General features: G+C 35.7%; 1 protein-coding gene across 1 annotated transcript in view; it reads left to right on the top strand.

Annotated features, from left to right (window-relative positions):
* The window catches only part of SPATA6L (spermatogenesis associated 6 like), a 54,688-nt gene that overhangs the window by 8,937 nt on the left and 33,271 nt on the right, over positions 1–12,480 (top strand). The window contains exons 4-5 of the mRNA XM_054583077.1: positions 2,158–2,199; positions 9,665–9,789. Coding sequence (XP_054439052.1) covers positions 2,158–2,199; positions 9,665–9,789 — 167 coding nt within the window. The remainder of the gene's footprint in view (positions 1–2,157; positions 2,200–9,664; positions 9,790–12,480) is intronic.

Here is a 12,480-nt window from a genome sequence, read left to right as displayed (position 1 = left end):
ATATCATAGATACAGGTCCCATATCACATGTATGATTGAGAAATATTTTCTTCCATTCTTTTCACTTTCTTGATGGTGTTTTTTGAAACAGAGGTTTTTAATTTTGATGAATTCTTTTTATCTATTTTTCTTATTTGTGCTTTTAATGTTGTAACTAAGAAACCATTGTCTAAGTCAAGTCACAAAGATTTAGTATAGACTAAATCTTCTTTAGTTTCTTCTAAGAGTTTTATAGTTTTAGGTCTTACATTTAGGTCTATGATACATATTGAGTTTATTTTTGTAAATTGTATGAGGAAGGGGTCCAACTTCATTTTTTTGCATCTGGGTATGCAGTTGTCTCGGCACTATTTATTAATCAGATTATTGAATTTTTTCATCCATTGAATAGTCCTTTGTTGAATTTCAACCTTTGTTGAAAATGAATAACTATAAATGTAAGGGTTTATTTTGGGGCTCTCATTTCTGTCTCATTGAACCATATTCTGATCGTTATGCCAAAACCACACATTCTTGATCATTGTAGCTTTGTAGTAAGCTTTGAAATCAGGACACGTGAATCTTGAAATTTGGTTCTTTTTTAAGATTGTTTTTGCTGTTTGCGTTTTCATGGTTTTCCACTTTAGGACCAGCTTGTCAACTTCTAAGAAGCCAGCTAGGATGTCGATGGGGATTGCATTGAACCTATAGGTCAGTTTGAGGAATATTACCATCTTAACTATATTAAATCTTCTAATCTATGAACATGGGATGTGGTGAGAATTAATTGACTGGAATGAATTTAGAGCCTGAGGCAAATTAAGTGTTTAACATTACTGTTGGGGTGATGGTTGGTAAGGATGTATTCCCTCCTCCCACTTGGGAAACCTCAATTATAGGCTGTGTTGGCTTTTAAGATTTTTTGGCATTTAAAATTCTATTCTTATGCATTCATATGTTTCTCATTAGTTTACAGAGAGAGAATTTTACTTTTATTTTGCCTTTTTCTAGCTTTTTTGTGATGTAATTGACATATAACATTGTGTAAGTTTAACCTGTACAACATGTTGATTTGATTCAGTTATATACTGCAAAGTAATTACCATTATCGTGTTAGCCAACACGTCTAACCCATCATATAATTTATCATTTCTTTTTTTTGATCTTGGCAACTTTAAAGTACAACTGATCCTTGAATAATACCATGGTTAGGGGTATCAGTACCCTATGGAGTGGAAAATCCAAGTGTAACTTTTGACTCAGCCCTTTGCATCTGAAGATTCAACCAAATGTGGATGGAAGACAATGTTTTCAATATGTGATTGCAGTTGGGAATGCAAAAATGCTGTTTTTCATCCATGGTTGGTTGAATCCATGGATGTGAAACCCCTAGATATAAAAGGCTGACTGTATTTATTGGAAAAAATCCACCTGTCAGTGGATTTGTGCAGTTCAAACCAATTTTATTCAAGGGCCAACTGTATATAACACAGTGTTATTAACCATAATTACTACTGTGTATTTTAAGTGTTTTCACTTTTAATATTTTGTGGGAATTATATTTACTGATTTTTTATTGTTACACCATTTATGTTTTAAATTACTTTTAAGATTTGAATTTTATTCTTGTCCTTGTAACCATTGTACATGGGCTCACTATTTCTAAATATATTTTGAACTCAGGAAATATAAAAAATGTTACTCTTATGTCTCACTTACATAGTCATATAGCATACCATTTTAAGTGAGGTAAACTTTTATAAGTTAATGGACAATGTTTGTATTTTGAATTTTTAAAATGGAAAGCCTATTGTTATTTGTGATTTATGAGTATATTCTTAAGAGAAAATATTGCATTTGTTTTGTCAGTGCTTTTCAGAGAGTGAAATGCTGCTTTTATAACTCACTTACTGTCACTCCATGCCCTCAATTTATTGGGTCTAGAAATACCTGAGTCATTGTTATGGCACTTATTATTACTGAAGTAATTATTATTACATTATTATTATTTTAATTCCCATTTAATTCCACTACTGAGAATGCAAAAATGTTTGGAGCCCCTAACCATGGTGTTGTTCAAATTAAATGGGATGTTATAGCATTTTTTAAACATAGCAATTAATGAAAAACTCTGGCAATTTCCTTAAGTATTAAAGTCTCATTTTTTTCTTTTTTTAGGCTTCCTAACCAGGTTTGAATTAATACAGCTAGTGCCTCCAGGTAATGTGCCAGTATATGCATTTCTAAATTGGCTTTATTTAAATTTAAAGGGATTTTGGCATGACAAAGTGAGGACTGGTATTTAAAAGTCGTACTTTATATAATACTATTTTTTCCCCCACTAGTCTGTTTAATTTTGTCCACTTTCAGAAGAGTAACTCTCTGTATTTGGTGGTTATTTGACTTTACTGGCTCAGCTTCTTTCAGGTTTTTGCCTGTGGCTGTATTCTTATTTGTGGAGTGTGTGTGTATAAAGCCCAAAGCCATCTTCTCTGCTAAGTGCTAGAACAGGGCTGACAAATTCTAACTCCCAAGCTAAATCCAGTCTCACTGTTTTTGAGCTAAATCTCTACACTTTTAAAAATTTGCGATTTAATGTATATACTATAAAATTTATCATTTTAAAGTATACAATTCACTTGTTTTAGTATGTTTACAAGGTAGTGCAACCATGACCACCGTCTTGATTCCAGACTATTTTTATTAACTGGAAAGAGACTCCATACTCATTAGTAGTCACTCATCATTCTTTCCTCCCCACAGCTCCTGGCCACCGTTAATCTTTCTGTCCCTATTGATTTGCCTATTCTGGATAGTTCATACAATGGAATCAAATAATGTATGGCCTTTTATGTCTAGCGTCTTTCAGTTATCATGTGTCAAATTTCATCCATGTTATAGCATGTGTCGGTACTTCATTCCTTTTTATGGTCAAATATTCTTTTATATGAATATACCATATATATCAATACTATTCTTTTATATGGGTAAGTTTGCTTATCCATTCTTCAGTTGGTGGGCGTTGGGTTGTTCCCACTTTTTGAATATTCTAAATAATATTGCTATCAACATTCATGTACAAGCTGTTGGATAAGTACATGTTTTCAGTTCTCTTAGATGTATACCTTGGAGTGGAATTGTTTGGTAACTCTACGTTTAACTTTTTAAGGAGCTGCCAAGCTGTCTTCAGTTCTTACATTTATAAATGGTTGGAAAGAAACTTAAAATACAAATATGTAGTGATGTGAAAATTATATGAAATTCAAATTTCATTGTTCATAAAGTTATATTGAACGTAACCACATTCATTCATTTAATTATTGTTTATGGCTGCTTTCATGCTGCAGTGACAGAGTTGAGTAATTGTGACCATACTCAAAGCCTAAAAATATTTACTGTCTGGCCCTTCACAGAAAATGTTTGTGACTCGTATGTTGGAATAATAGGACTTTGGGGAAAAGCGTCCTGTGCTGCTTTTGCTTAGTCGTTTGTCTTGAATGGCTGGAGGCCTGAGCTAGTGAGAAAGTGGGAACTGCCACCTGGTGGCACCAATTCTTATACATAGTCTCTCAAAGCATTGGGTTGGCCAAAAAGGCTGCTACATTTTTTTCTGTAGAATAAAGGACACATTTTTCATTTTCATCAACAACTATTGATTGGGAGATTTTGAGTGTGTCAGCTGTCTCCCACTATTGGCTTGTACTGGGTAGGCCCAGAGGTGCTGCTAAACATCTTCCAATGCATAAGACAATCCCACAGCAAAGAATCACTTGGCCACAATGTCAATAATACGAGAAACTTCGCAAACCACTTTCAACACGTTTGATTAGTCACAGCACCTTCTCCATACACTGCACAAATCTTTTTTTTTGCATTTCAGTTTCATTTTTAACTTTTCTTGAAATTTAATAAAGCCTAATACACCAAAATGTTGCATATTTTCTATCTTCATATTAAAATGGCTGCACAAAAATTCACCAATTTTGGTAAGGTTTTTTCAATACATGCTGATATAACAGCTGTCAAATGCAATCTTAACAAAATTGTTTCGAATGAAGTTAAAGACAACTAAGCACTTCTAGAGCCATTGTATGGAAAAAAACTTAATGGACTTTTTGGCCAAACTCAATAGTTTTCTGGTGATTTTAGAGTGGCATATGGACATGTGTGCATGTGTATGTGTGTGTGAGAAAGAGAGAGAATATACCTAAATTCAGAAACATTTCTAATTCTCTTCAGATCTTTGCTATTATACTTTTTTACCCTTTCCCTTCACCCAAATGAATCTTCATAGTTTTACCTTGTCATAAAAAGCATGCCCAAATGAGAAGAAAACTTTTATTTATATTTTGGTGAACATGTTTCTTAATGTTCTCCTGTGGACAGAAGAAAACAAGTATGGAATTTTTACATAGTATCACATACATTTTCTCCTTTTATTAGCTTCTCCCATTCATGTTGTCTTTTTTAAAATCATAGTTCTACATCATTATTTTAAATAACTATAAAGAGTTTCATTAATGTACTTACATGCTTTTATAGGTTTATAAACAGTATGTACATATTATTTTGGGTTTTGTTTTTTCATTCTATATCGTTACCTGTTGTTTATTTGTTTCTCATTTTCAATAGCTATATATTTTTCTGTAGTGAATTATCCTTAAATTGGTACAGTTGAACATTTAGGTTTTTTGCATTTCACATTTTTCTAAAAATTATTTTTTCCTCTTGATATATTTGCAAAGAATAGACTTATTAGATTGAGCCATGTTTTGTAACCTAGGAGTAAACTGATCCCCAGCAAGTTTCCACTAGTTCACTGGCAGATGCCTCAGCTAAGGCAGCGGTAACTGTGGAGGCTTTTGTGAGGACTCTCACTCTGCCTGCTGTGGCTGTCCCTGGAGCAGGTCAAGGCCCCCGGTGGAGTGGACCCAGGAGTCTGTAGTTCTGTCTTCTGCCTCTTGCCTCGTTGGCAGAAGCAGGCTCTAAAAACAGATAAGAACCCCACTCTCCACAGATCTAAGGATAGATACTCTTCTACATGTCATTACTTTCTTAGATTGGCGTAACAAGAGGGAAGAAGAGAGATGTCCCCATCCACTTTTCAGAAATGCTTACTGACTGTTTCTCAGCCTGAAAGTGACAGGCTAAAATCAGGGTATTGAGGGGTTTTTTTTTCCCCTGTAAGTTTTTCTCTTATTTGACGCACTTTCATGTTTAAACATAAAGCACTGCTAACTGACAAGTTATATTTTAGTATGCTGGTAAAATAGATACAGACCATTTTAATCTCATTTAATTTTACATGAACTAAAAATTTACCAATACCTAAGTATTCTCACTATAAAATTTTTAATTAACACAAATTTTATAAAGTAAAAAGCCAAAAGCCATACTCATCAACTCCTGACAGTAATTACTTAACAATTTGTGTATATTTTTAGACCTTATAAGATGTATTTAATATAAATATAATGCATTTAATATATTCAATCAGCCCTAAAATAGTACATATATACACATATATGCATATATACTAAATATATCTAATATTTATTATATGTATATTTAGTATTATATTTTAGCTGAATGTATATATTCTGCAACTTGCTTTTCAAAATTTAATATATCCTACACTGCCATATGTTTTTCACATGACCAGAAATCCATCTACAAGAAGGCTGCAAGAACTGTCTGAAACTATGATGATTAGAGAATATTGAAGCTGGGTGTGTACATACTGGTTATAACTGAAAAGTTAATCAGATACACAATGGAGGCTTTATTATATACCTTTTTTGGATCTACATTCCTTTAATTTCAGAGTGCAATTAAATTTGAATTGCTTAAAATAACAATTAATTGCACTCAGTTTCAGATGCATTACAGACTGATTCATGGTCCAACATACGTTTGTTGAGGGTATATAGGCCCTGCACTGTGCCACTGTATCACGCTGGTGGCACTAGCTAGTCAGAGTGGCAGTGGTAAAACCTCTTGGTCTGTTAGTCCTTGAAACTCGATAATTAAATAAATGTGATTTACTTGAAGCCTCCTGTAGACTGCATCACATGGCAACATGGGCCACATTTGGGTTTACAGGGACCAATTCTTCATTGGCCGAATTGTTCTCTCTTCATTTTGCTGTATATATTACTTTACTGTTTCATACGTTTTCACATTGCTTTCAAAAACACTTAGTATCATCAAAGACATGATAATTAAGTTAATGATACAGGTACCTCAGATTTGCATACAGTTTTGCAGGTAAAGAAAGAAAAGGTCCAATGGTTTATCTTAGAAGCAATAGACTTGTCCACAGTTCTTCAGTTTACAAAGCTGGGAAAAAGCAAATGAACACAGGGGGGCAGCATAACCCTGGCTGACAGTGAGCTCTGTGCTTTCTTTTATTGACTTAAATGAAACCCCTGCTTTGATGTGTCATGTATAGCCAGTCCAGCTGTAAAATGCTGTTTTGGTTGGCACCCGTTCCCTGATTCAGAGCTTGATTTTATACTTTGTCAGGATGTTTACTAGGCATCAGCAGGAAAGAACTTTTGCTTCAGACATTCTGGTTTTGATTTCTGCTTTGCCATGTGGCATCATGACAAGTGTCTTCAACTCTCAGATCCTCAGTTTCCTTATCTGCAAAGAGGGAATCAAATGAGATACCATATTGGGAAACAAGCTGTCAGTTCTGATATGCTCTATAAATGCGATATTTTTCTAACCATTATAGTTATTAAAATTATTTCTCTTCAAGTCTCATTTATTTCCTTTCTGGGGAGTACCTGTTATTGATGGTATTGGTGATGTCCCTGTCCATGCCATTAGCCTATTAAGAGCATGGAGTTTTTCAGACATTTCACTTTCTCTATGAGACTTGCTCAGCCCGTGTATATGTTCATTATTATTTACAACCTAGGCTCTTGCTTTAACATCCCTTTGGTGTGCTGACATTTTCACACTGGGTGGCACTTTGGGTCTCTAGAAAATGACCAAACCAGAGAGACAGAGAGACCAAACCACAGACAGAGAGACAATTGAGAAGCTTTGCAGCCTTCTCTTTCTCTAATGTTCTTTGTCTGTTTTTATCCCTGTGATTTCAAAGATAGTAGATGAGCTCACCTCCAGTTCTCTGGCAACTTATTTGCATCTTAATTCTTGCTACATACAAGAATAGTAATTTAGTAGCTATCATTTTGGATGCAGCGACAAGAACTAGTCAGAAACATGTGAAAAGGAAAATGGAAAATTTCAATGTGTAAAGCATCATACCATGCATCAAAGTGTTTGTTCCCACTAGGAACATAGTACTGAAAACACAGTATTCATAGACACCAGAGTAGTGCTAGGACCGCTGCTTGGCTGGTGTCATGGAGCAATCATGACAGTGGCAGGTAATGTCAGGCACTGTGCTCTGCACTTCACATGTGTTCGTCATTTGCCCTCACAGGAGCTCTAAGAGGCAGGTACTGTTACGAGTTTTGCATTTTTCTGAAGAGGAAACTAAAGTTAAAGAGTTTACATAATCTGCTCACAGTCACATAGCTGGCAGTTGGTGAAGCAAAGATTTGAACCCAGCTCTGTCTGAACCTAGAAACTGAGTTTTTACCCAGCATACTGTAGGCTTCAGTAGAAAGTTGTATTTTGTTGTTAGAGATGGGTGAGGAAATTGTCACATCACTTCCCATTTTCAAGTTGCACTTCTGAGATCACTAAGTGGAGGAAGTCTCTTTGGCCAACAAAAGTGGGGAGATCATGCCCACTGTGGAGCGTACGGAAGAGGCTCCATCTGGTGTTTTTATAACATCACAGTGTGTGGAGACTGGATTTGAGTGCAGAAAGAGTGGAAGCAGGGTGGCCAGCTAGGAGGTCATGAGAGTAGTCCGGGAGAGAGGTGGTGGGGGCTTGGACCAGCGTGGTCGCTATAAAAATGGAGAAAAGGGGACAGCTTTATGTTTATTTTGGAGATAGAGGCAACAGGACTTGCTAATGGATTTATGGAAGGAATGAAAGAGTAGAATCAAGGATAAATCCTAGATGTTTGGCGTGAGCAGCTGGTACTGGTTCCTCTGATAGGAGGATAAGGAAGAGCTCATTTGTGGGGGAAAAAATCAAGAGCTCTATTTTGGACCTGTTATGTTGGATATGCTATAAGACATTTAAGGTGAAACTTGGATGATGAGTAGGATCTCAACAGGATGGGAAGGAAGAAAAGACATTTTTGAAGGAATAGCCTAAGCTGAGCAAGTGCATAGCAGAGGAGGGAAGGATACATTATTAATTTATTGTGGCTGGAGCATATCGGAGAGAGGAAGAGTGGAAGGAAATGATACTATGATGAAAAATACAGGATACATTTTTTTGCACTTTTATCCTTACTCAGTAAGTGGAATAAGTAGGAAGAAATTGATCCATTTTATTGTTTGATAAAAGGTCGATTATTTCTACACTTGATGTACCAAAAAATAGCCTCATCAGAATTCTCATCACAAGTAAAATGGCAGTCACCAGATGGTAATGTTACGTCATTGATTATGTTACTATTTTGACAGTGCTGTGTATAGTGGCTACTCTCAGTCCAAACCACTTGTGTAGTAACGACTGCATAGACGAGGGCTCAGATGGTAGTTTCACTCTCCTTTAGCTCAGTGATTCTTAATCCTATCAGACCCAAGGTTTTCTTTTGTTAATACTTTGTAGCATCCCTTTTACCACACTGAAATAATATTCACTGTTAATAGAATGAACTTACACAAACTGCAGTATTTGAACTGTAATATAAAGGAGAAATATAAGGAAAGGAAATTTTAAAATAAAATGATAAGTATATCAGCATGTAACTTGTTGAGCATAGTGAAGTATTTAGATGTGACATGATTTTCAAAATGCCAAAAAGATCTCAGTAAAGAGCCAAACAGCAGCGTACAATTTTTCTTTAGTTTACATGGTACTTGCATTCCTGAAAATCTATTGTATTTTAAAATTATGCAAAAAAGTGAGTTGTATTTATATCTATCAGTTAGGTTCATAAAATGGTTTCTTGCCTGAAAAAATGTCTGGTAAGAAGTTAGAAAGTTGTGCAGGAGTGTTTTGAGCATTGCAGGTCATTTGGCTCCTGCCAATGAAATGTCCCCACATATTTCAGAAATGCCCTTGGGGTTAAAACCAGGCTTGCTAAGAACTCCACCTCTAGCTGTTCTCTGGGCCTTTGGGATATTTGCATCCCTACATCACAGAACACACTGAACCCCAGCCTGCACTGTGACTTTTGCATGAAAAGGGCATTGTCTCTGTTGTTCCTGTTCTATCTGTAAGACCTTGCCCATGGTATGTCCTAAGAAAACATTTGTTGAAGGAAAGAATGGATGGATGGATGGATGGATGGATGGATGGACAAAGAGATTTTCCTCTTTGTTCTGTTTTGTAGAGCAACCCTTTAGATAATGTTTTATCCCTGTTATTACTTGGCGAGGCTTTTAAAAATTACCCATGAGATAAAAAGTAGTAGTCATTTGCCTCTTGACTAATAGGTACTGCAATCAAAATGTCTATTTTTATCTGTGTGCAATCTCTGCCTCACTGCCATCACCTGTTTAAGCTTTTATTTTATTAAACTTGGTGTATAGATACATTATTTTTAGAACATAAATATCCTTGTGCTTTTTCTTCTTTCTTCTAGAGTGGGAAGAGTTGGCCTACTATGAAGAAAACACACGGGAATTTCTCTTCCCTGAGCCCAGGCTGACACCTTCGAACCCTGGGATGAGTAGGGAGGTGCTCATGAAAACAGCTGCAGGTTTTCCAGTAAGTCATCTGGGCTCTGCTGGGCTTCTGTTGCAAGAGAAATTCCTGGGACCTGAACATTTTGTTCCTGATAGGACTTGCTCTTAGGCTGATCACTTCATCTTGGTCAGTACCCCTGTTATTCTGTTTTGCAGTCTTGTTTAGATGCCCCACTCAGAAAACCAAATTATACTGACTCCCACTATTGATCTGAGAGGTGGGAGTTGTACTTAATCTGGCTAAATCATACTCAAACTGTCACATAATTATAAAAAGAATGATTTTACTCCCTTTTAATGCAGATTAACTGAAAGATTTGGTATCAGTTTTTTTAATTGTAGCTATTGTTTTAGAAATAATAAGAGTAAAATAGGGCAGTAATAGTAATGATGCTACTTCTCATTTATTTTGCACTTTGGTTTTTCATATAATATCTTATTTTCCTCATAACAGTTCTCAAATCAGCCAAGGCAGATATTATGGTTCCCATTTAATGGAGGGGCGACTGACAGAGATCCACAGACTGATACTAATGAGGGGTCTTAAAATACAGGGCACTTATTCATTTGATAATCTTTCTGTTTATTTTTTAATTGAGTTGATTGGGGTCACACTGCTTAATAAAATTATGTAAGTTTCAGGTATTCAGTTAATAAGCTAACTGCTGGGGGCATTAACTGAACCTGAATTAAAAAATATTCATTTTGATGTTATCTGTGATGATTTCTAACTCTGCAGCAACTCTGTTCATTTTCTTGACATTTATGTCACTTGGATGACCTCCATTTTAAGGGCCACATCTTTGTAAACTATAAGAAGCATATTTATTTATTTTTAAAGATTTTATTTATTTATTTTTAGAGAGAGGGGAAGGGAGGGAGAAAGATAAGGAGAGAAACACCAATGTGCGAAAGATACATCCATCGGTTGCTTCTCACACACCCCCGGCTGGGGACCTAGCCCCCAACCCAGGCATATGCCCTGACTGGGAATTGCACTGGCAACCTTTTGGTTCACAGGCCAGCACTCAATCTACTGAGCCACACCAGCCAGGGCAAGAAGTATATTTAATACTCAACCTGCTATCTTCTCTATTTTGTTGAGAGTACTGTACAGAATAGATAACATGAGGGACCCCTGTTTCTGTGACATTTATGATGACAGAACTTCTAGTTCTAATACTTCAAACAGTAAAATTCACCATAAGTTGTCCTAATGAAAATTCCTAATGACCATAGCTTTAAGCTCTCCGTTATCTTGGAGGGCTCAGTGAATATCACTGACACCATTTTTTCCCCCTCAGAGATATTCTTTGTGTATCACTTATATCCATGGTATTGTGAGATGCTTGCATTTATTATTTTGAGTTATTTGGATATTGCTCTTCAGAACCAAAAAAGGAGTAAAAACTGGTGAGAATCAGGTGGGGAATCCGTGTTATATTAACTTTGGTTTGCCTGAGTTGTCTAGTAAATAAAAGCCATCTATCAACATTGGGCTGGTATCCAGCTAAGTATTAAGACAAGGAGAAACACAGCCTCTTACATTTTTCCAAATGTTATCCTTGTTTAACTTTATGAGCATATGTAGCAAGAAGAACCTATAGGAAATTGTATTTATAGTTATTCATAAATACAGGTCATCATTTAAGAAAGAGCTTTAAAACTGTGGAGAAAGATCCTCATGCATTAAAGTATCAATTCTTACAATGAAGTTAATAAAACTGTATTTTAAATGATCTGGAAAAAGATAGGGGAGCCCAGTTTCTTTCAAATATTCTATGAAATGAAATAAAACCACTTGCTGAATTTTTAACAATAGCTGGCATTCATTGTGTGCTCATTAGATACCAGGCGCTGTGCTGAGCTTGTTACATGGATTATCTTGTCAATTCTCCTTAACCCTGCAAGGTGGCTACTATTTTTCCCCCTCATTTTATGGATGGATAAGCTGGCATAGGGAATTCAAGAAATGTCTTCACGAGTCCCAGCGCAGGTGAGCCGTGGAGCAAGGATTCTCATGCTGGCCTGTTGGACTTCTACGCTTAGTCACTCACTGCCTGATGTTATTCTCTCATGTTTATTTTAGGCCAGTGTCACATTTATTTTTTATTAATATTGTATGACATAAGAATAAATTACATGTACAGGTCAGGCAAATTATTCACTTCATTTATTTTCTCTTAATTTATTAATTTTTTGAGAATTAGATATATTTCCTCCACTCAGATGTGGCTTTTTCTTTGAATTTCCATATCGTTTTATTTTATTCACTTGATGTTCTAACAGCCTCCCTCCTTGCTTTCCTTTTACTGCTGAGGTCAAAATTTAAAAAAGAAAAATCTGTTTTCTTTTTTAAAAAATATACATTTTATTGATTATGCTATTAAAATTGTCCCATTCTTTTTCTCCTCTGTATTCCCCTCTGCCCTTCACCCCCCATCCCACCAACATTCCTCCCCCACCACCTTAGTTCATGTCCATGGGTCATACATATAAGTTCTTTGGCTTCTCCATTTCCTATACTATTCTTAACCTCCCCCTGCCTATTTTGTACCTACTGTTTATGCTTCTTGTTCACTGTGCCTTTTCCTCCATTCATTCTCTTCCCTCTCCCTTATGATTTACATTTCTGTGATTCTGTTCCTTTTCTAGTTGTTTGCTTAGTTTGTTTTTGTTTTTTGTTTTTTTTTAGGTTCACTTGTTGATAGTT

Source organism: Pteronotus mesoamericanus, unplaced genomic scaffold, assembly GCF_021234165.1.
Source record: "Pteronotus mesoamericanus isolate MK-2021 breed Mesoamerican mustached bat unplaced genomic scaffold, CSHL_Meso_final contig_73, whole genome shotgun sequence".
NCBI classification, from domain to species: domain Eukaryota; kingdom Metazoa; phylum Chordata; class Mammalia; order Chiroptera; family Mormoopidae; genus Pteronotus; species Pteronotus mesoamericanus.
The sequence above is the reverse complement of the archived record's forward strand: the minus strand, read 5'-3'. Positions and strand labels throughout refer to the sequence as shown.